Source organism: Eurytemora carolleeae, unplaced genomic scaffold, assembly GCF_000591075.1.
Source record: "Eurytemora carolleeae unplaced genomic scaffold, Eaff_2.0 scaffold71, whole genome shotgun sequence".
Lineage (NCBI taxonomy): Eukaryota > Metazoa > Arthropoda > Copepoda > Calanoida > Temoridae > Eurytemora > Eurytemora carolleeae.
Genome location: NW_019396152.1, coordinates 387,397 through 410,415, shown reverse-complemented (window position 1 = coordinate 410,415; position 23,019 = coordinate 387,397). Strand labels below are relative to the sequence as shown.

The following is a 23,019-nucleotide window of genomic DNA, read 5'->3' as shown; positions in this document are numbered from 1 at the left end:
TGGGAGATTAAAGGTGGCATTAAATCAAGTATTAATTCTTTCTGTTTATTTCTACACTCTTCAAAGGGGGTTGATAATATGTCTCCTTGGAAAGAAGAAGATTAAGTTTAAAGTTTGGAAAGTAAAGGAAAAATTAGAAGTTTGGAAAGAAAGGGAAAAATAGAAGTTTGGAACAAATGACAAAGGGTATAAAGGGAAATATTTGGAAGTTTGGAAAGAAAAGGAAATACTTAAAGTTTTGGAAAGAAAAGAAATTTTTTTTAAAAGTTTGAAAAAAATTTGAAAAAAGAATGATATGTGTTACTAAAACTCAACCCAACAATTTTTAAAGAAACAAAGCTAGGAATAAAGAGGATATATTCAAATTTTGGAAAGGAAAAGAACAAAATTAAATTTTAAGTTTGAAAGAAAAAGAAAATCTGTTACTAAAACTCAACTAATACCATTCAGAAAGAGTGAGACAAATTAAACAGTTTGAATAAAAAGAAAATAAAGAATTTGGGATAGAAATTCCCAAGATGTTCAATTTGTTGAAAGAGTGATAAGGAAAGAAATGAAATAATAAAATGCAGAATGTTTTTATTTTTCGGTGAAATGAGGGAGCCCTATAATATTGCTAGCTTTACATTGTGTAAAGTGGATAATTACATTCTAAACTATTAATTCTACATTATCTTACAATTATCGGATGAGATCTTGTAGTAATTGTTTTTCCTATTTACACTTATAATATTACTTTTTCTTTACACAATTCTGGGAACCCAGCTTTGCCTCGAAATCTTAACTTTCCCGATAAAAGTCAACCCGCCCAGCTTGGAAATAAAACATTCATGTGGTTCTACCGGATTCCCAAGTCTAAAAGTTTTAGTAAATCGGTCAAAGAGTTCCTGAGTTATGATCGGACATACAAAGAAACAATCAAAACAGAAATTACTACTCTATATCTTATGTAGAAACCTAATATAATTTTGTTCAGACTGTTGTACGTCAAGTAAAAATTAAGGAAATGAGTTCATGCCAAAAACTCTCATTTTGTAATTTCTATATCTTTGCAACCGATGTCGTAGAATTCTAGTACATAAACTAGTCTAAATAGAATAAGTTTAAAACATCAAATAGTTTTCACAATCAGGTTGCAAAAATTTGAGGCTGTGACAAGAAATTAGTTAATTTTAGGTAAAAATGAAATCTTTAATATTTTCAAATTTGCTTTTGTCCAACTTGGATAAAAAAAAAAAACTACGAGGTCACAAATTCGTACCAGTGATTTTGCATAGATTAGATATTTTCCCTTTGTCTGGAGTGCAGCAGGGTGATTTAACATTGGTTTTCATTTTATTCTATCAAATTATAGTTATGTTATTTAAAAAAAAACTTTTTTAGATAACTATGGTTGTAGATGATGTGGAAAAAGATAGTTTGCTCTTATGTGAAAAGACGTTTTCAAAGAAAGGACTATTACACTCCTGTAAAGAAGAATGTCTGGAGAAAAACACTTCGCTCACGTTCACCCAGGAGAATCTAGAGAAAACAACTTCACTCTCCTGTACTAATCAGAACCCTGAGAACAGAAAATCGGTCTTCTGTTTCCAGGAGTACCTGGAGATAGGAAGTTTATCCAGTACCCTGGAGAACATGGAGAAAGGAGGTATCCTCCAAAGCACTCAGGAGTGTCTGGAGAAAGGAAATTTATCCAGTACCCAGGAGTACCTTGATAAAGGAAGTAAAGGAAGTATCCTCCACTGTACCCAGAAGTACCTGGAGAAAGGAAGTATCTTCCACTGTACCCAGGATTGTCTGGAGAAAGGAAGTTTATCCAGTACCCAGGAGTACCTTGATAAAGGAAGTATCCTCCACTGTACCCAGGAGTACCCGGAGAAAGGAAGTATCCTCCACTGTACCCAGGAGTACCTGGAGAAAGGAAGTATCCTACACTGTACCCAGGATTGTCTACTCCCCTCAATACCAGAGAATCAAGAACTAAAGGAAACTAAAGCAGCGCTGTATAATAGAGAACAGGAGGAGGAGGACAGGAGATTAAGAGAACTAGAAGATGAAAAACAAAAACTTAAATTAAAACAGGTTTTTATTTTTTTTACCAAATAAATTAGACAAATTTCAGTATCTAATCCACAAAATATGTTTCATTACCGTAGGCTAACTAGGGGGTGCCTAGGTGTTTAAAAGGTTCTAAAACAGAAGCAAAATGGTAAAATCAAATGATTTTTTCTAACATTTTAATAATTGAACGATTCTGTTCATTTAGTCTATAGTTTAGCTGCAGTTCTATAAAAGTGGCTTGAAAGAAAAAAATGGTATAGAATGCTGATCAATCATTTTTTCTTCTAGAAAGAAAGAAGCTTGTCAATAATTCTCTTTTTTCTTCCTCAAACTCAATCCGATTTGATTGAAAACCCTGAGATTTGTTTTCTCCAGTAATTAGTTCTTTTTGTCTGTTTTCTCATGAATGTATCTATTTACCAATACTATCGGTTAACAGGATAGGGGAATGGGATTTATTTACGCTTTTCATGTTTACTTCATTTAGTCTTGTATCTATTTACCAACGGTTATTAGGAAGTGGGGATTAAGTTTACTTGCGCTTTAATGTTTTCTTCAACTAGCCCCCACCCCTTGGTTTCTTCAACTAGCCCCCACCCCTTGGTTTCTTCAACTAGCCCCCACCCCTTGGTTTCTTCAACTAGCCCCAACCCCTTGGTTTCTTTCTGACAGAGTTGACAGTTTAGTTAAAAATGATGCAAGGTGTCTATTTTGAACCAATAGAAATTGCATAGCGGTAACATCTATCTTTCTATCTATCTCATTATCCAATTAGAGATAAATCCTTATATCGGCGTTTTACACTAAATGGAAATATTTACTTCTACTGAAACTATGGTGTACAAAGTATGTGGTTGACCAAGCAACAGAATTAGGCAGGTGGACCGATGATAGTGTCCTGCAAACCTTTTAAAATTTGCTCTTAAGGCGTGTCGTTGTTATTTAAACCTTTAAACCTTAATCCTCTTTAAACCTTTACCTTGTCAATAATGGGGAAGATTTCGTCTTTTTCCATTTATAAAAGTGCTCTTTACATTACATTCTTTGTTTCTACTGCATAAAATCCGCTAGTCATTATATAGAAAACTCACAATTAAAAATTATTTCTAATTATTCTAATTTCTAGATAAACGAGGATGTTGTCATTATTTTAGCTAAAACATGTACCAAAAATGATGTGTACAGTCTGAAGTACAAGTTTTAATGTTGTTTAGGGAATGCTTGAAAGTATTTATGTATTTGTTGCGATGGGACTCATTATTCTACTAGCAGTGCTCACAGTTGTTTTAAAGGTACTGATAATGATATTTAAAAATATATATTTTGTAAAAGTGACTCTCTATGGACCATATAAATATAATATTAAAGATTTACAATTCAAGGAAAGATCATTTTATATACTTTCTATTGTTCTTTTTTTCATGAACATTTTTATGATATTACTTTTTTGGAGTAAAAAAAAATTCATTTTTCGGTAACTTTGTCTCCGTAAAGAAACTTTTTTAGATTTATTTTAGGTAACCCTGTTTCCTGAAAAAAATGTATTTTAGGTAACCCTGTTTCCTGAAAAAAATGTATTTTAGGTATCCCTGTTTCCGGAAAAAATATATTTTAGGTAACCCTGTTTCCTGAAAAAATATATTTTAGGTAACCCTGTTTCCGGAAAAAATATATTTTAGGTAACCCTGTTTCCTGAAAAAAATATATTTTATGGTAACCCTGTTTCCTGAAAAAAATGTATTTTAGGTATCCCTGTTTCCGGAAAAAATATATTTTAGGTATCCCTGTTTCCTGAAAAAAATGTATTTTAGGTATCCCTGTTTCCGGAAAAAATGTATTTTAGGTAACCCTGTTCCCTGAAAAATGTATTTTAGGTAATCCTGTTTCCTGAAAAAAATTGTATTTTAGGTATCCCTGATTCCTGAAAAAAATGTATTTCAGCCTGTCCTAGCTGCAGCGCTCGGCCCAGAAATTGTCTTAACCTGACCTAACCCTCAAATAAAACGATAGTCCGAATGAACGTTACTGCGAATGTACGTCAGTCCGATCAATCATTAGTGCAAACGATACGATCCACCCAAAGTTTGATTTTATATATATATATAATCATAATTACTACAAATTTGTCTATCTATCTCCCTTATATAGTAAACCTGACCATTCGATCTATCTTTCAATTTAGTCATCTATCTGTCTAACAATTATAAACTTTCTAATCTGCCTGGGAGGAGCAGGGTTAAAGTTCAGGGTTGAATAGTACAGGTTTCTTTTCCTTTAGTTTCTATTTTGACCACTAGGTGTCTCTGATTGTTTGTCGAAAATTTAAAAATCGGTATTGGGTTTTTGTCACATTTTCACAACAAATCGGCTATAAATGATAGAAAATAAACCTTGAAATGTAAACCTTCTTTTTAACTGAAAACGGCAGAAATACATGGAAGCAAAAGAAAGTGAGACATAAAATATTTACTTTGCCAAATTACTACATTTGGCTGTGCGGTGGGGCCAGGGGGGAGATGGGTATCAAAATTCTAAAAAAATTTAAGAAATCTACAGTGAAGTCAATGCAAATTGCAAAATAAATCTTCAAATTTTTAGACATTGCTGTAATAATACAATGCCAAATATTTGTCTAGTCCCACTTGTCGTGAACTCCTGATGTAATTTGATATTTTAAACTATGAGTATTGAATACTTATCTTCTAGATTGATTAATTCTTATAGAAAATATCTAAAAACTTCGACTTAACATTTGGTGTCATTTAACGAGTGGAGCTGTAATTCACTCTCCTCATACGATTTTATAATAAATATTAAATTGTTGAAAACGGAAAAATAATAAAATAGCTCTTCTTGATAAATTATAAATTATTAAACCATTTCTAATAAAGATCCAACTTTTTGTTTTTATTTATACATCATGAACTTCAAAATTGGGTTTAGTAAAGCAAATTTTTACTTTGAGCTGTACGACACCTATGTTTATTTATTTGAACTAATCTCATAAATCTATTAATTTTCTTTTCAACCAATAAGAATCCTTGATTGGTGTCTCGTCTAGTAGTGCGGGATGGGGGGGGAAGAAGGGGTTGTATTTAATCACTCTGCTAACAGCTAGGACGGAATGGGGGATCCAGGTGCTTTCTTTCCATTTCTAGAATACAAATATTTTAATAAAACATGTTTTATTGAATTAGACCTTGCTACGTCAAATTTCTTCATTTCGTATTTCACCTATTATTTTGATGGCCAACGAAGTTGAAATTCAAATATACGTGGGCAACTTTTTTCATTTTCTTTCATAGTTTTTCTAATGTAAGGGCAAAAGTAAAATTATCTATAGATACTTTGCTTGGGTGCTGGGTGTTTGTTTGTATCCAATAAACGTCAAAACGGCTGAACCGATCGGACCCACATTGTTTGTGGGACCTCGCTTGACCCCACGAAAGGTTTATGGATGATCAAATATTCAAAAATTTGACTCTAACAAAATTCGATTTTTGAAAATTTTGAAAATCCACGAATTCTTTTTTTATAAAATCCGCGATTTTTTTGTTTTTGCTTTGGTTATGCTCGTTTTCTGCCTTATAGAAACCAAGCATTAGGGGGTTATGCTCGTTTTCTGCCTTATAGAAATCAAGCATTAGGGGATTATACTCGTTTTCTGCCTTATAGAAACCGAGCATATACAAATAAAAGATCACAATTTACAATGTAGTTTCATAGATAAAGATTAGATTGCGCATAAGACGACATTTTTCATCTTGAAAGATATCAATGTACAGAAATGTTTTAAAGATATTCCTATTATATAGATTAACTAGGTCGGTTGTGAGCATTGGCTGTTGTTATGTCATTGAGTACTTGTGGTGTACATGAGTTCTGTAGAGAGAAATTTAAGTTAGTTTAGTCCTTCTCATGTCCTTCTTCAGTTCTCGTCAATATGATATATTGCTCAGTGAAATATTGTTGTTCAAATAGCTCCATTCCCGGACTTATTTTACACTCTATTCGGGAGGAATGGTTAAACCTAGTAGATTGGAAAAGAAAGACCCAATCCAAATGTTATCTGCAACGAACATTTTCCTAAATCTAATATAAAAGCCACACTAATGATCTATTTACAAAGAAAAACATTTTGCACCTTCTGTATGTGTAAAGGTTGCTTCGGTAATAACAATTCAGTTTCCAGACACTTTGTCTAAGTGTAACCATCAATCCATGCACAAGTATAATGTTCTTAAAAAAATCTGCGTCTTTTATGCAATATGACGATTAAAATATTTGTCGAAAGAAAAAAATAATGACGTGAAAAAAGTAGACTGAGGAAAAAACTTAATTGTGATTGTAGACTAAAGTTTTTTTAACAATAAAAGTTTGATGTCATCATGCACAAAGTTTTTAAATCTAGGTGTAAATTGTCCAAACTGGCAAAAAAGGTTTTACTCTTACAGGTAGAAAAACGCGGGTTTGGAAATTAATTTCGATATATTTTATATCCTCTTCAGTCCTTTTAAATCTAGGTTTATAGACTATCATTTATAAAAGAAAGGAACTAAGTTTTTGCCACAAACACTGATTTTTAAGCCGTATATCTTTACAACTTGATGGCCTTTGATATTTAAAACGACGTGAATTTGAGTTTTTGGCAAAAACTCTGATTCTTTATTAAATTTTCTCTATATAGAGAGCAAAAATTTTCTGAGCTTTGATGTACATATTCCTGGAAAGATGTTCATTGGAGACCACCAGATTTTCATAAGAGACCCCAGATTTTTATTGGAGACTCCCAAATTTTCATGGAGACATTTTAAAGTTCATTTTCATTGGAGAACACCAGAATTGTTTAGGAGACCCAAAAATTTTCATTGGAGACCCCAAATTGGTGTTTTAAAAAAAGTGGGGACTTAATAGTTCTCCAATTAAGTTTTTGTGTCTCCAATGGATTTAAAACGAAAAGTACGGGATCCCAAATGAAAATGGGGTCTCTGATGAAAAGTTTGGATCTCCAATGAAAATCTTTGGGGTCTCCAATATATTTTGTGAGGTCTCCAATGAAAATCCGGGGATCTGTGACAAAAATCTGGGGTGTCTATGTAAAACTGGGGGTCTCCAATGATAATCTGAGGATTTCCATCGAAAATCTGTGATCTCCAATGAAAATCTGAAAGTCTCCAACAAAAAAATGGGGTCCCAATGGGTCTCCAATAAAAATCTGGGGGTCTCCAAAGAAAATCTGTGGGTCTCTAAAAAAATCTGGGGTCTCCAATGAATTTATTTTGGTCTCCTATGAAATCTGGAGTCTCAATGAGAAGCCGTGGGTCTCCAATGATAATGAAAAGTTTTGGCTCTCCAACGAAGAAGAAAAAATGGATTTTAGGTAACCCTGTTTTCTGTAAAATATCTGGTTTAGGTAACCCTGTTTTCCGAAAAAAAAGTTTTAGGCAACCCTGTGTTACGCGAGCCATGCTGCGTGTAGAAAGTCTGCTTGTCACCCCTGGGTATTTCTGAGTTCTCCCTGAAGATCTGTACGGAATGTATTGTGAAAGAACTAGTTTAGGAACTGTTTACAGACCGACTGCGCAGACGCAAGATTTCTCGCGGAGTAGTAAATAATTTATATCAGTATATGTTTATTCGTTTTGCAAGTATTAGCCGTGTTCAGAATTCTGGGATCACTGTGGTAACTATTTTATATATATTTATGCTTATCAGTTTGATTATAGTATGATTGATATTTTGTATATGTGTTTATTGGTTCCTAGCCACAGTTTTTTAATGCCTGAGTGAATTGTTTATTGTAGTTGTATGATTTGTCACTCAAAGTTTTTTCTGTGGGTTTATTAAACTTATTTAGATTGAAGGCTCAGAGAAATAAACGTTCGGAACCTTACTATCATCCTTTTTATTATGAAGAGCGTTGAGAGAAGGGAGTCTTACGATCCGGTCCTGAGAAATACCACACGGTATATATATTAGGTCTTTAGGGAAATCGCTAAGTAGCGAAACACCCTGTTTCCTGAAAAAAAAAACATTTTAAGCAACCCTGTTTCCTGAAAAATAATCCATTTTAGGTAGCCCTAGCTGTTTCCTATAAAAATCTGGTTTAGGTAACCCTGTTTACCTGAAGAACAAAAAAATACATTTTAAGCAGTCCATGTTTCCTGAAAAATAATCTATTTAGGTAACCCTGTTTCCTGAAAAGCTTGCGGGTGATTTTACTCCACTTCCCCAACATGTGCACAGCATTATCAAATATACAGGAATTACAAGATTTTTTTAAAAAATTATCATTATTATTGTCTAAAAATAAAAAGAATTGAGTCTTTGCCGCAAACTCTGATTTTCTAATCTGTTCATCTTTTCAACCTGATAGTGTAAAACTTTATGAAACTTATGAAAACTGTAGGATGAAATATCAAAGGTTAATAATACCAATCACTATCAGGTTGGAAAGATAGGGGTCATAAAATTTAAGCTTGTGGCAAAACTCAATTGTTTTGGTTGTTCCAATTCTTTTCCGGATGGATTACATATGGATTAAAAAATTGTTTCGTAAATTTTGTTCAGCATTTCTCCCCAATTCTTTCGAGTAGATTCGAGTAAGCCCCCCCCCCCCTGGACCAGTGAAATCTATTGATGTCAGGGGTTTTCTGGCCCCAACGGGTGCTGAGCCCCCCCTGGAAATAGAAAAAAATGGAAGCCCCCCCTGGACAAATTCCTGAATACGCCCCTGTCTTTTTGTTATAAATTGTAATATTATTTCATTCTTATCATGTTTAGGAAAGGTTCCGAAAGATATTTAGGCCACCAATTTAATCTGAAAATAAACCCACTATGTTTCAATAAATCTCAAGTGCAGTTAAACAGAATGCTTAACATGCTATGTTTAACATTTTTTAACAGATGGAGTTTGTAAATTTGTGCTAAACAGGAAATTAAAATTTTTTTTCAAGTTACCTGATATCTGAATCCATACAAAAGATGAGTTTTTCAAGTGTTTTTGTTAAAAGAGTAAGTTTCTTGAAAGTTTTGTGAAAAAAGAAGACTACTGAGATTTTCTTGCACTTGGTAATAGTGCGTATACATCTTAGAAAAACGAAATTCACATTGAACATCCTGATCTTCTATTCTTCAAAAATATTGAGTCACCCCCCACGCTCCTTCCCCCCCCCCCACTACCAACCTAATTTATCGCTGGTCATCAGCAAGTCAGCAAAGCATTCTTCCAAAATAATCCCAAAAATGACCATTGTAAAATTTAAGAAAATAAACCAGTTTCTTCAAATGAACAAGTTTATTATTAAATGTTAAAACCTTTAATATTCACATTGATTAAGAACTTTTTCTGTCCTAGAAGATATCATATAGTTATTTCTTAACTTTTTCTAAATTCTCCTCTACAATTGTTATTTATGAACAGTCCCATTACATCCATTTTAAGCTTTATAGTTTATCAATCGTTTACATTCAGCTGTAATGATGAAGTTACTCTAATGAAAGTGTACAATCATACGATGTAAGTAGAAGAACTTTCTTCTACAAAAACTGAGTAGATGGTCTAACAGGACAAAGAAGCAATAATTAAATATTTTCATTGATTTTCTTATTTCTTTCTAATGTTTATAAGCAAAACCAATTAAATGAAAAAGTTTTTAAAATAAACATTTGCAATTAGGTTTTTCATTGAAGGAAAAATTAATACTCAGAAATTTAACTATTATGATAAAAGTATTAACAATCTGGAAGTGTAAATCAGAGACTCCTACATTCTATTATTTGAACTAATATCAGCTAGTTTTTCCTCTTCTATGATTGGAGTCGGTCAATTGATAACTTTAGGGACGGACCAATCAGATTCGAGTAAAACACCTGACAATTGTCGGAGGGGGAGGGGAGGGAGGATCGTTGGCTCCTTTGGTAAATATGGCATTAACACTAGTGAGAAAAATTTATAATACCGATTAATTTCAGAAAACGTATATTTTCGTTTTCAACGTTAATACATCAATTTTGAAATAATTTCATTTTATGTATATTGTTTGTTTTACATAATCCATGGGCTAAATTACACATAGATAAATAAGTTCATTCTCCCGTAAACATAATCAGTTTGAAATCTCATTTTTTAAGAGAAAAATTAAAGATTTGAATTTTTTATGCATGGATCTCACATCTTTTAATGTTCGGATTAAAAGGAAAAAAATACGCTATTCTTAAGTATTGATTTTAAATTTCACACATAAATTAATGTTTAAATCGGTGTTATATTAAGGATTAAGTATTATATAGTAATAAGAACAAAGAGGAATACTAGCCCTGTATTACGCTCCCCTATCTCATCCAAGATATGGTTAAAAGTCAAAGTGTTCACAACCCTGCAGTGCACATCCTTTTCCTAAACATTGGTCCCCTTGAAATTATCTGTTCCCACTGGGCAACTGCCCCCCTCAACCTGTGAACTTTAACTTAATTGAAAAATACTCTCCTAAACTCTTGGTCAAACAGCTTAAACTCAAATATGGATTTTAAATAAAATTAACCCCGATAATAAGATTAAATGTCTAATAAACGAATTGGATAAATGATCATGATAGGAACTTAAACTTTCAATTGATAGGACACAAGAATGTAAATGTAACTTAGGCCTCTAAGGGGGCCTGAGGAGGGCATGTATAGGGCGTACCATGGGCGTACGCAGGGTTGGACAACCTGGAGTTTGGACTATACACAGAGATTAGAATTAACGCTTTGTCCCAACATTTAAACAGTTTGACATACGGGTTTGACCGGCTTATTTCAGATTCTATGTTACAGTATATTATTAATATTAACCATCATACCAGATTTTAACAATAATGAAAATCTCTTAATATATTCTTAATCATTTAAGTGATGAATGTAATACTTTTCAAGTACATAAAATCAAAATTAATTAAAAAAGTTAAAGTTTGTGTTTTTTTATTTACAAGGTTGTAAAATAATGCTCATAAAAATTCAACATATCAATTTAAATATGAGTTGTTTTAAATGTAAACTAGAGACACCTAGATTTGATTATTTGAACTAAAATCAAATAGTTTCCTCTCATCTATGATTGGAGTCGGTGAACTAATTATTTTTGGCACGGACCAATAAGATTCGAAGATCACACATAACAAGCTTGAGAGGGGGGAGGGGGACTTACCAATAGTTTGAATTTTTAAAACCCTGTTTCTGAATTCTGCATCAAAATATTAAATCAAATATTAACAATATATTTATGTAAGGGCTCATAACATAAAAAAAAAATAGAAAATGAAACCAAACCCAAGGCGAACTATACTAGAAAGAGCGTATTCAAGGTTATAAATGTTTTATTTCTTGCAATTACATATTTCTTGTTGTTTTTCAGGAAATGGATTTTTGCCTTGTAAGGTAAGTTTTATCATAGCAAATAATTATTATAAGGTCATATAGTTTTGTTAATGTCTCCTAGTACTACTCCAAGCATATCCCTTTCCCACGCCTGAATTTTCTCATAGCTTTAATCACTTGATAAAGAACCATCTTTCACAATAAACAATTTACTTGGGGAAAAATTAACAAAAACTATCAGTTTTGAACATTTTTAAATTAAAAACGAAACGAAAAACGACTTTTTTTTTCTTCGTTTTTAAAAACAATCTCCAATACAAATTAGATAAATCGTTTTTTTAATAAATTGTGATTGTATGTATCTTTGTGTTGTATAGTGTAGCCAAATAGTTTATTATTGTTTTATTTAAGTTCTCCAAATATTGGTAAAAGTAATCTATTGGGTTAAAGGGCCAACTTCTATTTCTCATTTACTGCATGAACATTGAGGGATAAGTTTTTAAGCTTTTCTGCTTGGATATAAATCAATTTCCTTCAACTAAGAGTAAATCTTAAAGGACTTGACCCAGTTTCCTCCTTTAAAAGTTCTTGACTCATGGCACTTATATTGCTCTGAGTTAAACCAGTTTGTTTTATTCAAAAATTCTCAGTTCCAAACACTTAAATTTTCAGGGATTTGTGCCTACCCCGGCCTGGTGTGATTACAAGCCATATTCAGCCAAGGTATTAAATTCATAACATAAATTTAATTTTTTGAATTCAAAAAAAAATTATTTTTGTTTCTTTTTCTAGTTGCAGCGACCCTACTGATGTTAAGTATGTTCTTGTGAATGTATATATTTATATTGTATCTACATAATTATTTATTTCTATCAAATACATCTAATACAAAAACTGTATAAAACTCAGTATTCAAAGTTTTATGAGTTGAAATGATTCAGAAGTACAGGGTGTCCTGATAATAATGGGAAATTCGTTTTGAATCTAGAAAATAAAAAAAGACAGTGAAAATTAGATTTTTAAAATTTGGGCCACCCTCTTTTTTATCTTTAAAAACTAAGAAGTTATAAAAAGTGTTTTATTGAATAAAAGTTAAAATTGTGCAATCTTATTAATATCTCGATCAGTTTTAAAGGTACAAAAAGGCGAATCATGCATGTAGGAAAGGCACTAACTACACTTGCCACAAAATCTTATTATTGAATCCCTATATTTTTTTATAACAAGGATGCAGCCATTGATATTTTAAACTTTGGACATTTAATCTTTTAAAATTCATAATTTGAAATATCAAAGGTCTCCATTATTAAATTTCTAAGATATGAGGATTAGAAAATTATAGTTTGTGGTAATTATTTAGTTATTTTGGAAAAACTGTAATTTGGAATGCCGGGCTCGTATATCGAAGACGATATAAAAGTCGTCATTTGATTCTCATGATTATTGGTGCACCCTGTACGTAAGATGATTATTATTCGCAGCTGGTAAAAGTCGTCTTCTGTTCAACCCCTGTTGAGCTGTTAGCTTTACTCATCCCAACTTTTCTTAGACATCTAAACAACACGTTTTCTTAGACATCTAAACAACACGTTTTCTTAGACATCTAAACAACACGTTTTCTTAGACATCTAAACAACACGTTTTCTTAGACATCTAAACAACACGTTTTCTTAGACATCTAAACAACACGTTTTCTTAGACATCTAAACAACACGTTTTCTTAGACATCTAAACAACACGTTTTCTTAGACATCTNAGTGGGGTAGGGCACCCCCCTGGGATGCCCAGTGGGAGGGCAAGAGGCTATTGCCCCCTTTGTATGCGCTACTGCTTGGAGAGAAAATGTTTGAAATAGCAAAGCTTTACGGAATCTGGTTGCTAGGTTATTAGGATTAGAAAATTTGAGTTGGTGGCGATCATCAGTTATTTTGCCATGAACATCTTTACCTGAGGAAAGATCTGTAGAATCTTATTTTATCTTCTAATTCCTCTGTTCTTAAACTAACCAACAGATATTCATCGTTGTTTTCCGACAAATTAAATTTTGCATTATATTTCATTATAAAATTAGCAACCTATTCAAGTCATTTTAAAATCTCTTTACAGTCTTTTTATGGAAGAAATCAGTTTTCCGTTTTCTTAAAGATAAAATTTTGGCAAAAGGCATTTTAAATATTTTCGATCATAACAAGAATAACTCAGTCCCTTGAGATAGGAAATTCTCTAAACTAATATTGATATTTTTTGCTTAAACTGATGTATGGATTGGATGTGTGCCATATTTATTTCGTTTAAAGATATTAAAATTCTCTAAACTAACTTCAAAATATTATGAAAAGATTATATATCAAACTATGGAATAGAACTTGACGATTAAGGCTCAAGTTAGGATTTTAACGCAATAGTGAAGTGTGTACAGACTTGTTTTACTTAATATGTTGGTTGCCATGAACCTTGTTTTATAATAACATCAAATAATAATTTGATTGTTTAAATGCAATCTTGCTATTCCACCGTTAATGGGTCTCATTATACTATTTAACAATAATTTTCAGTTGTCCATTTTTAGTTTTGGAGCTCCCTGTAAAATATACCTGTGTGCCTGGGTTTGAACAAACATCTGATGTTTTAGAAAATTCTGTATTTTTGATTTTATTTTTCCGCTTTCTTTTATTCCATTTTCTCCGTTTGTTTCTTCTTCCTCAATCCAAATTCTTTTTTCCAACTTCATTTCTCTTTTAAACAGTTCAACTTCAGCCTAAAATTGTTTTAAAACAGTATTCTAGGCGAAGTATAAAGAAAACTATACAAACTATACTTCATCAAATGCATGAGTGTTTCACGGGCAGCCGTAATACATTTGAATTTCCGAGCCGGGTCAACCTTTCCGGTCCCAGTTTGTACTGTGTCGCCCGGACATTGGGTAAATAAGGCAGACACTCAATAGGACTAGCCGGTGCGACAAGGTTGACACGGTCAGTCTCTAGGTTGAATTTACTATTACTAAAGGGTCAGAGGTGCGTGGTTTCACAAAACATGACGGTAGCATGGGCGACTTGTAAGTCGTCTTTCATCTTTGAAATGACTTGCGGAATTTTGATCTAAACCTAAATTTAGAACTAAAATTCTGGAGTTAATAATAAAAAAATAATCCTAGTCCTAGCCTTTCCAAAATAATTGTGGCCTGTTTTTGTTCTTTCAATATTAACCGGGGTTAAGAAGAATTTTGTTCAGATTTCGACAGTTTTTGGTTTTGTTTAATAAATTGAAATTTGAATGAAATTCTGAATAGCTCTGGTAATATTGAAAGTGTGAAAAAGGCAGACCACATTTTGTAAATGCCAGGACTAGGGAAATTTTGAGATTATTGTTTCAAGAATCTACATGTTAAAGTGTGTGGACGAACGAATGCCTCAAATGATTAAAAAGATCTAAGACGACCTAACAGTCATTTTTCTCCTTCGTGGGACACCCTGCACCGTGAAAGCTGGCCTGTTCTTGTTATATAAACGTAAACCACTCTTAGAAAAATGTTCTTTCTTAATTTTGTTAAATACAAATTAGTTATTTTTTAATCAACATAATTGTATACCGACAGAAGTGATGGTGTTCACATTCACTATTTGAGCGCTGGGTCAAAGATTATCACAAAAATCCAAAGCGTCAAAAGAAACCTTATGCTTTTGTTCCTAATTTCGAACGACCGAAAATATTTCGAACATTTTGTTCAACATTATGAACATGATGTTAAAAATATCTCACAAGTTTTGATATCCTTAACATTTAAGTTTCTAATGTTCTGTTCACCTTACTAAGTTCCAGCGTAGCTAGAGCAGAGTGCTGACTGTATCCAGGATCCAGGTTACCAAGATATCTAAATATACATAAACAATAGATATGTTTATTTAGATATCTATATCCTAACATATTTTAGCCATGTTCTTAGTGTTTGTTATTGATTTTTATCAGAAAAGCCTCTTCTTAGCACATGTGATGATAAAAAACTACAACCTTTAAATGATTTTTCTCTATTTCTCTTGAATTTTCCAAATTCAATAAATCGACTCTTGGATTCAGTCGCTCGTACAGAATTTAAGCTTACAAAGCTTTACGGAATCTGGTTGCTAGGTTATTAGGATTAGAAAATTTGAGTTGGTGGCGATCATCAGTTATTTTGCCATGAACATCTTTACCTGAGGAAAGATCTGTAGAATCTTATTTTATCTTCTAATTCCTCTGTTCTTAAACTATCCAACAGATATTCATCGTTGTTTTCCGACAAATTAAATTTTGCATTATATTTCATTATAAAATTAGCAACCTATTCAAGTCATTTTAAAATCTCTTTACAGTCTTTTTATGGAAGAAATCAGTTTTCCGTTTTCTTAAAGATAAAATTTTGGCAAAAGGCATTTTAAATATTTTCGATCATAACAAGAATAACTCAGTCCCTTGAGATAGGAGAGTCTGGAGAATTTCCTGAAAAAAAGTTTTATAAAGACGTTTTAGCACTTTTTATATCACATCTACTCGGATAGACAGATAGACAGATAGACAAATAGCATATAGAAAGAGAGACAAAGAGAAAGAGACAGATGGACAGAGAGACAGATGGACAGATAGACAGAGAGAAGGATGGACAGATGGACATATGGAAAGATAGACAGATAGACAGATAGACAGATAGAGGGATATACGGATATATATATTGACCTGTGGAAGCGTGAATATAACGTTTACTGATAACAATATAGCAATTAGAGGGAGGGAGCAAACTCTTATACTTCGTCAGAAAATTCTAGAAAAGAAATTATGAAATGAATATTTACCTTATTTAATTCAAAATTTGAAATATACAAGGTTTACGACATAGGGTAGCAGTATTTGCTGAGGATTCTTTAAATATAAAAAAAGCATATGTCAAGATTTTTAATTTTTAATTTTCACACCCATTAAATATTCAACCAAATTAATTCGGTATTTTCCCTCAAATATTTGTAAATTTTAACACAAACTGAATTATCCAATAAACTGGCATTTAAGGAAAATAAACGGTATAAAATCAATACTGAAGAGTGAAGACTAACTAAGGCTTAAAGGGAGTGTAGGTGAAATTTCAACTTTCAAGTGTTCCTCTATCTCCGATTCACAACAGTGCCCTTTAAAGCAATGTAAGATCTAGAATATTTTTAAACTTTGGAAATTGTTTTTTTTTACTTGTTTCTTAATAAAAGTATTCGTGACTCGCGGATTTCTGGTACTGTGACAATAAAATTGTCAGAATTGGACTCTTTTTAAACTAGAAATACAACGATAACTAGATAACTAGATAACTGGAAATGAAAGGTCACTTGAAATTACAATTTGATTATTATGCCTGGAATTCAGAGACCGAATTTAAAGAATTTGAGCCGCGGCTCAAATATGGTTGGTTCAACTTAGAATTGTATTCTATGTTACAAGATTTAAGCCGGCGCTCAATGAAAACCGGTTATTGGAGGATTAGATACACGGCTCGAATTCTTTAAATTTGGACTCAGATCATTAAAAAAAAAATTTTATATATACTGTCACTAAATGAATACACGACAAAACTGCTTACATTTGAATTGAATTATTTTTTGACAGATTTGATCAAGGTTAAAAAAGAAGTTTGAAAAGAGTCTGATTACATCAAGATTTTATCGAAAACATTCATTATAAACCAATCCGTGCAATTATACATGTATATTGATTGGTATTTTCAATAATATTTTTGTAAATAAATTTGTCATTTTATTCATAAAAAGTAAAGATGAAGGTTAACATAATCATCTTATTCAAATATAAAATTTTTAACTATATCAATATACATACAAGGCTTTTAGGGCGCTTCGCGCACATCTTATATTTCAACTATTAATTGTGGCTCGAATCCCTGGGCATCATCTCTTTGTACCATATAATACAAAAACATCCATAAACCTTCCCTGGGTCATGTGAAGTCCCACACAAAATTTGGGCCCGATCGGTTTAGCCGTTTTAATGCTGGATACAAACAAACAAACAAACACCCGGACAAGCAAAGTATATATCTAGACAGTTGAAAATAGTTAAATGGATGATCAATGTTCACCAAATTTATTAATCAATGAGTGTGATATAGATTCCAAGACCTTTAAGAAACAATGCAGCCCGGAAAGACACAGTGATACCTAGAAAACTCTGGAATAGGAAGACGACAGTTACTAGCAATCTTTTGTGCATCTAATGTTTTTAGAATGAAGCAAACCGTTTTACACTGCACATTTGCTATGGTTTATAATAAGGGGATATTTAAAGGCATACATTATATTCCGTTATTTTTGGGTCCCTCTGTATCTAAGTTTTTCTTTTGTAAAATGATGATTTCTACTTCAAAAAAGCGTCGAGAATTATCATTTTACAAATTAAACAATCAAGTGTTGGGCCCAGAATTCTAGAAGAAAATAATGTTTTTAAACTGGTAAAATTTAGATAATCTAAATATCAAATATCTAACTAATCATTACAAGGAATTTCTCAAAATTAATCTTTTAATATCTGACAATTTTCCTCATTAACCTGGGTTCACGGATACTTGATCAAACATCAAAATATTTAAAGAAGATTTTATACATTTAGAAGAGAGCGTTTAAAGAGTGTTTGTATGCATAATTTCAAAAACACTTGCATTTCCAATTGACAACGGTACACATAAAAGTGTTTTCTGATCAAATATGAATTTTACTGCCGTTTGATCAACATTACCGACCTGTGCATGATTCCCCCAACCAAGGGACGTTAAGTTACTTAACGTCCCTCGGTTCAATTAAGTAAAATAACCACCAATTCTGCAAAGTTTTCGTGAAAAATTCGCGCATTTGCATCTCAAAAAACAATAAAAGTGTATAGATATACTCATACAACGACTTTTTTGGGAAATGAAAAATTATACTTAATCACGTGTTCACTCGACCAATTTTGCCTACAAAAAAATCCTTTTTTGCGCTCTGGATGTTTTGTAGGCAAAATTGGTTCTGGGTAAAGTAAAATTACCTTAACTTCACTATAAAGTAGTTGTAAATAATTAAGATATTCATGTTAATAATCTTATTGATCATTTTCAATTATTTTTCGTATTAATAGATGAAGGTTTCAGGGATATCGTTGTTTATCGGCACACCCGTCTATATGTATATTGAAGGTCACGTGAAATTACAGCGACAGTCTGTGTAAAAACTTTTTCCTCTTGATTTCTTAAGAAATCCTATTCCTAACAATTCTGAAAAGCCAGAGATAATTGTTAAATTCTTTCTAAATTAAAAATTTCGACATCTATTTCAATAAATTTCATACAAATAAAAACTTACATGTGTTAACATTTATATTGAAATGCATTATTTAGGTTCATATAAAAGAAATCAATTTCACCATAAATGTCGACCAACCCAACTTAGCCTCTATAAACCCAACTAACATACATACTGACATAGTAGAGATTTATATTTTAATTATATAGATAATTGTCCTTTCCTTGATTTCATTTAATTCTTGGAAAAAAAATCTTCGGAATATTTAAAGATCGGTATTAAAAATCTGTCAACTATATAGAAACTATTGAATACTGAAGGGAGTTCTGGGGAAGCATCAAACCAACTCTGGGAAAGGAATGAAAATTATGAATTTATGCACTGTTAGGATTTTTAAATCCGCAAATCAGTAGTGTTGGATTCAAGAACCAGAGAAGACCTGCTCACTTTCCTCTCCTTTAATACACTCGTTATTCAAAACATAATGTTATTTGAAACAATAGAGATTCAAACTAACCAAGGAGAGATGCATTCGGTTTCTTCTATTTGAGTTCAATCGCGTTTTGTTCTACATATAACTCAACCATCTTTAAAGTTACGGAGTTATCTTTTAATACTTTTTTATTTAAAACGTAAATGCCGACAAAAAAAGTAAAAATGAGGCGAGAAAAAAAACTTAATTTTAATATGTCCAACTGTGATCGAAAATTAAAGCTTGCTCTGGGATAAGGTCCGAAATGTTGAATCCGCAGAACCATTTATTGTAATAATTTGAAGCTATTTGGAGAAATCCTCTCAAGTCTTGCAACAACAATTAACATTTTTAACACTTTTTCATCTTTTTGTAGTTGTACTTAAATCACATGTTTACTTCATTGTTATGTACAAACCTGCAGAGAGGGCAGTACACACTGCTGGCTAATGTACCAAACTCTGTAGGGTCTGTACACCGAGCACATGTACAGTCAAAATACCAGGAATTCTAAAATAAAAAAACATGGATGAGTGAGAGTAGATGTTGGACTGCTAAAAGGAAGAAATGTGTTTCACAAAAATCTTAGGTTTAGCATATATATTGAGATGTATGTTGGAACAAGAGTTTTATATTCTTACTTTTATTTGAGTTCTTCTTTTGAGCGAGGTTTGAAGTAGATGTGTGTATCGGATACACAGTTCAGTACCTAAACATTTTTCATCAAAATTTGCTCTTTAATAATGTGTTAAAAATATGATTTTTTCTAGATTTCATTATGCCAAAAAAATAATTAAAGAATAGATTGAACCATTTATAAACTAATTTTGGTGTGATTGAAGTTTTTTTTTGCTTTTTAGAATTGTATTTTTCCTGAGACGAAAAATGTTTGTAATAAATTTTAGTTTAAAACTGCTACCTTTAGCTATAAAGTCCTGTGCCTGCAATGCCACCTGTTTTCCAGGCACCACAGCATGTCTCAGATTGGCCTGAAGTTGTTTTTTAATCGTGAAAATAAAATAAAAAATTTATTATTTTATGTTCAAGCTTATCAAAGTTTTCTTGTTTATCAATGATCAATTTGGAATGCAGTCATATTTATAAAGATTATTTGATCTAATAAAAGAAGACGGACCCCTCTTTTTTTGACAACTTATTTAACCCCAGGGGGAAAATTTAGTTTATTATAAAGTTCGATGAAAAAGTTATGACTTAAAAGGCAGTTAAACAGTTAAAAGCTAAATTAATTGAGTTTTTGCCACAAACTAAAATCTTCTGATTCCAATATCTTTGTAATCTTATGGTGCAAACCTTTGATATTTCAAACTTAGACTATTTAATCTACAAGTATTAATAGTTTGAAATATCTAAGGTCTACGACATTGGGTTCCAGAGATATAGAGATTAGAAAATCAGAGTTTGTGCCAAAAACCTTTGTTACTATGAAAAGGAATGCGCAAATCACCCAAAAAGCCCAGTTATACACTTAACACTTACAATGCATGAATGAGAGGCTAGAGAGAGTGTAGGATACAGTGCTCTAGCCGTAGTGCCATTGTAATCATTCTCAAATCCATTCGTCATCAGTACACCTTAATACATAGACAGGGTATTCCACTACAAACTAGACTACGACTTTGTGACCTCGTTCCTCCTCTAGTTTTGAGTTTAAGCTTAAAGGGAGTGTTCGCGAAAAATGAAAGGGTGTATAGGCTTACGGCGAAAAATAAGGGCTATTTATCGCTACTAATCTTACATCTATCTGTTGTGTCTATAAGGAAAAAAAAATGTTAAAAACGACTCATACCGAAGAACGTAGCGTCCATGCAAGTTCAGATAGTTGAAACATTCCACTCTGATCGTAAACAAATAATATAATTCCAAACAAAGTATTCAAATATTACAACCAATATTCATCGATAATTTTTAATTTTTTATGATCTGATAGTTACTTTTGAAATTATTTATTCCTGTTTCGAGTATTTTTGATTATGAAGACGACATTTTCATATTTTCGAAAATCCAGCGCCAGCGAAATATTATTTTTTTAAATCAAACACAATATGAAACATTAACTATATGAGAATGATTTGAAAAATAATCGATGACTTTTTTTGTAATATCTGAATAATTTGTTTGGACTTAAATTGATTATTTTACGATCCGAGTTGAATGTTGCAACTTTCTGTTTTTGTATAGACGCTACGTTCTTCAGCATGAGTCGTTTTTAAAAACTTTAACTTAAAGATATTGAGAATATTAAGAAGTTTTCAATGTGAAGAAAAGCTGTATTGTAAAGAACAATAGTGTTCAGTTTTTCTTTAACATCGTTCAATATATTTCATTGTGTTATAATTTCGTTGTTTTAAACCAGTTCTCTGGATGGGTATTGTAACCCATCAAACCAGAGAATAATAAAAACATCTGAATGTAGATTAAGCATTATAAAAGGGATTGTTCACATATAAAGCGAATGTATGATGTACAAATTACTCTGGTTTTACAGTTTTTTAAATCAATCGGAAGAAATTTTTTTAACTGAGTCAATTAATCTGCAACTGATTCCTGAAACTTAGTATTTTTTAATTTAAAATATTGCTTTAAATACCTTTAACCAGCAGTTTAATTCCACTTCAATATCCCTTGGTTATTATATACAGGGATATCTTCAATTAATTGATCAAGCATTTAGTCTCAAATTTAACAGTATTCCCTGCCCATAGGCCATATTGGATATCGAGATAAAAAATTCAAGATTTCCGATATTCTACACAAAAGCTTCGTATAAATCGTGCTTTGTTGCCAACTCATACCTTTTATAGTGTGTCTGCACATCATATCGGATCGTTATTGTCTCTAAATAACGATTTTCGCGACTAATCGGAAAATTTAAAGAAAATGAATTATTTTAAAAATCGCATAAGGCCATCGTAAAAATACTAGGTTTTTTTTAATACATGTGCGTATTTTTGGCTCTAAAGAGTGGAGATAATCCGATATGATATGGGACGCTCTGTATATTCGGATATAAAGAATTTAATAGTAAATCAAATCAAATTGATCAAAAAAATGTAAAATAAAACGGTATTTTTACCAACAATATGATGGATCTCCTCTGTATTCGTCCAGGTTAGGTTTAGTTCATCAAGGAAGAATTTCGAGATCATTGTAAACATCAACAACAAGGATGGGTCGTCTTTAAACCGGTCCTGCAGTACAATATATAGATATACTAATGTAAACAACAACAACAGGATTAGTTCATCTTTAAACCGGTCCTGCAGTACATTAGATATTTTAATGTAAACATCATTAACAGGGGTCATCTTTAAACCGGTTCTGCAGTACATTTCGTACATTAGTTAAACATCAATAATATAGGTTGGATAATCTTTAAACCTGTCCTGCAGTACAGTAGATATATTAATGTAAACAAAACCAGCAAATAGATTATCAAGTACAATAGGTGGAAACAGAGAAATGGACCAATTGTATACGACGTCACAAGTTTATTAATAATTTTGTCGGACACAAAAACTTAATTGACACTTGTGACGAAAGAATGCAGCTGTACGGATAGTGTACAAATTCAACGTTGCCATCTATTGTACTAGAACCTATTTGGGTTGGATCATCTTTAAACCGGTCGTGCAGTAAATTAGATATATTAATGTAAACAGAAACAATAAGGTTGGGTCGTCTTTAAACCGGTCCTGCAGTACATCTATATATAAATTTGGCTTGTCTGTCTGTTTGTTTGTATCCAATAAACGTCAAAACGTCTGAACCGATCGGGCCCAAATTTTTTGTGGGACATCT

At 32.0% G+C, this 23,019-nt stretch overlaps 2 protein-coding genes across 2 annotated transcripts in view; one reads left to right on the top strand and one right to left on the bottom strand.

Moving 5' to 3' along the window:
* The first annotated feature begins 1,387 nt into the window (after nucleotides 1-1,387).
* LOC111696568 (uncharacterized) lies at nucleotides 1,388-12,674 on the top strand. The gene is made up of 6 exons (XM_023466202.1): nucleotides 1,388-2,082; nucleotides 3,276-3,353; nucleotides 8,246-8,324; nucleotides 11,456-11,478; nucleotides 12,091-12,141; nucleotides 12,211-12,674. The coding sequence occupies exons 1-6, from the start codon at nucleotides 1,390-1,392 to the stop codon at nucleotides 12,226-12,228; spliced, it is 942 nt and encodes a 313-aa protein (XP_023321970.1). The 5' UTR covers nucleotides 1,388-1,389; the 3' UTR covers nucleotides 12,229-12,674.
* Nucleotides 12,675-12,724: 50 nt separating this feature from the next.
* Nucleotides 12,725-23,019, bottom strand: part of LOC111696585 (protein msta) — a 12,742-nt gene continuing 2,447 nt past the window's right edge. The window contains exons 6-17 of the mRNA XM_023466223.1: nucleotides 22,295-22,478; nucleotides 20,698-20,792; nucleotides 20,120-20,189; nucleotides 19,842-19,909; nucleotides 19,619-19,710; nucleotides 19,034-19,076; nucleotides 16,132-16,216; nucleotides 15,870-15,897; nucleotides 15,612-15,665; nucleotides 15,226-15,292; nucleotides 14,013-14,176; nucleotides 12,725-12,971 (exon numbers count right to left, since the gene is read on the bottom strand). Coding sequence (XP_023321991.1) covers nucleotides 12,890-12,971; nucleotides 14,013-14,176; nucleotides 15,226-15,292; nucleotides 15,612-15,665; nucleotides 15,870-15,897; nucleotides 16,132-16,216; nucleotides 19,034-19,076; nucleotides 19,619-19,710; nucleotides 19,842-19,909; nucleotides 20,120-20,189; nucleotides 20,698-20,792; nucleotides 22,295-22,478 — 1,032 coding nt within the window. The 3' untranslated portion in view covers nucleotides 12,725-12,889. The remainder of the gene's footprint in view (nucleotides 12,972-14,012; nucleotides 14,177-15,225; nucleotides 15,293-15,611; nucleotides 15,666-15,869; nucleotides 15,898-16,131; nucleotides 16,217-19,033; nucleotides 19,077-19,618; nucleotides 19,711-19,841; nucleotides 19,910-20,119; nucleotides 20,190-20,697; nucleotides 20,793-22,294; nucleotides 22,479-23,019) is intronic.

Coding starts and splice junctions, on each gene's coding strand:
- LOC111696568 (XM_023466202.1), top strand. CDS start 1,390: ATGGTTGTAGATGATGTGGAAAAAGATAGTTTGCTCTTATGTGAAAAG. Junction 3,354..8,245: donor TGCTCACAGTTGTTTTAAAG/GTACTGATAATG, acceptor TAATCTATTTAG/GTAACCCTGTTTCCTGAAAA. Junction 8,325..11,455: donor CAGCATTATCAAATATACAG/GAATTACAAGAT, acceptor GTTGTTTTTCAG/GAAATGGATTTTTGCCTTGT.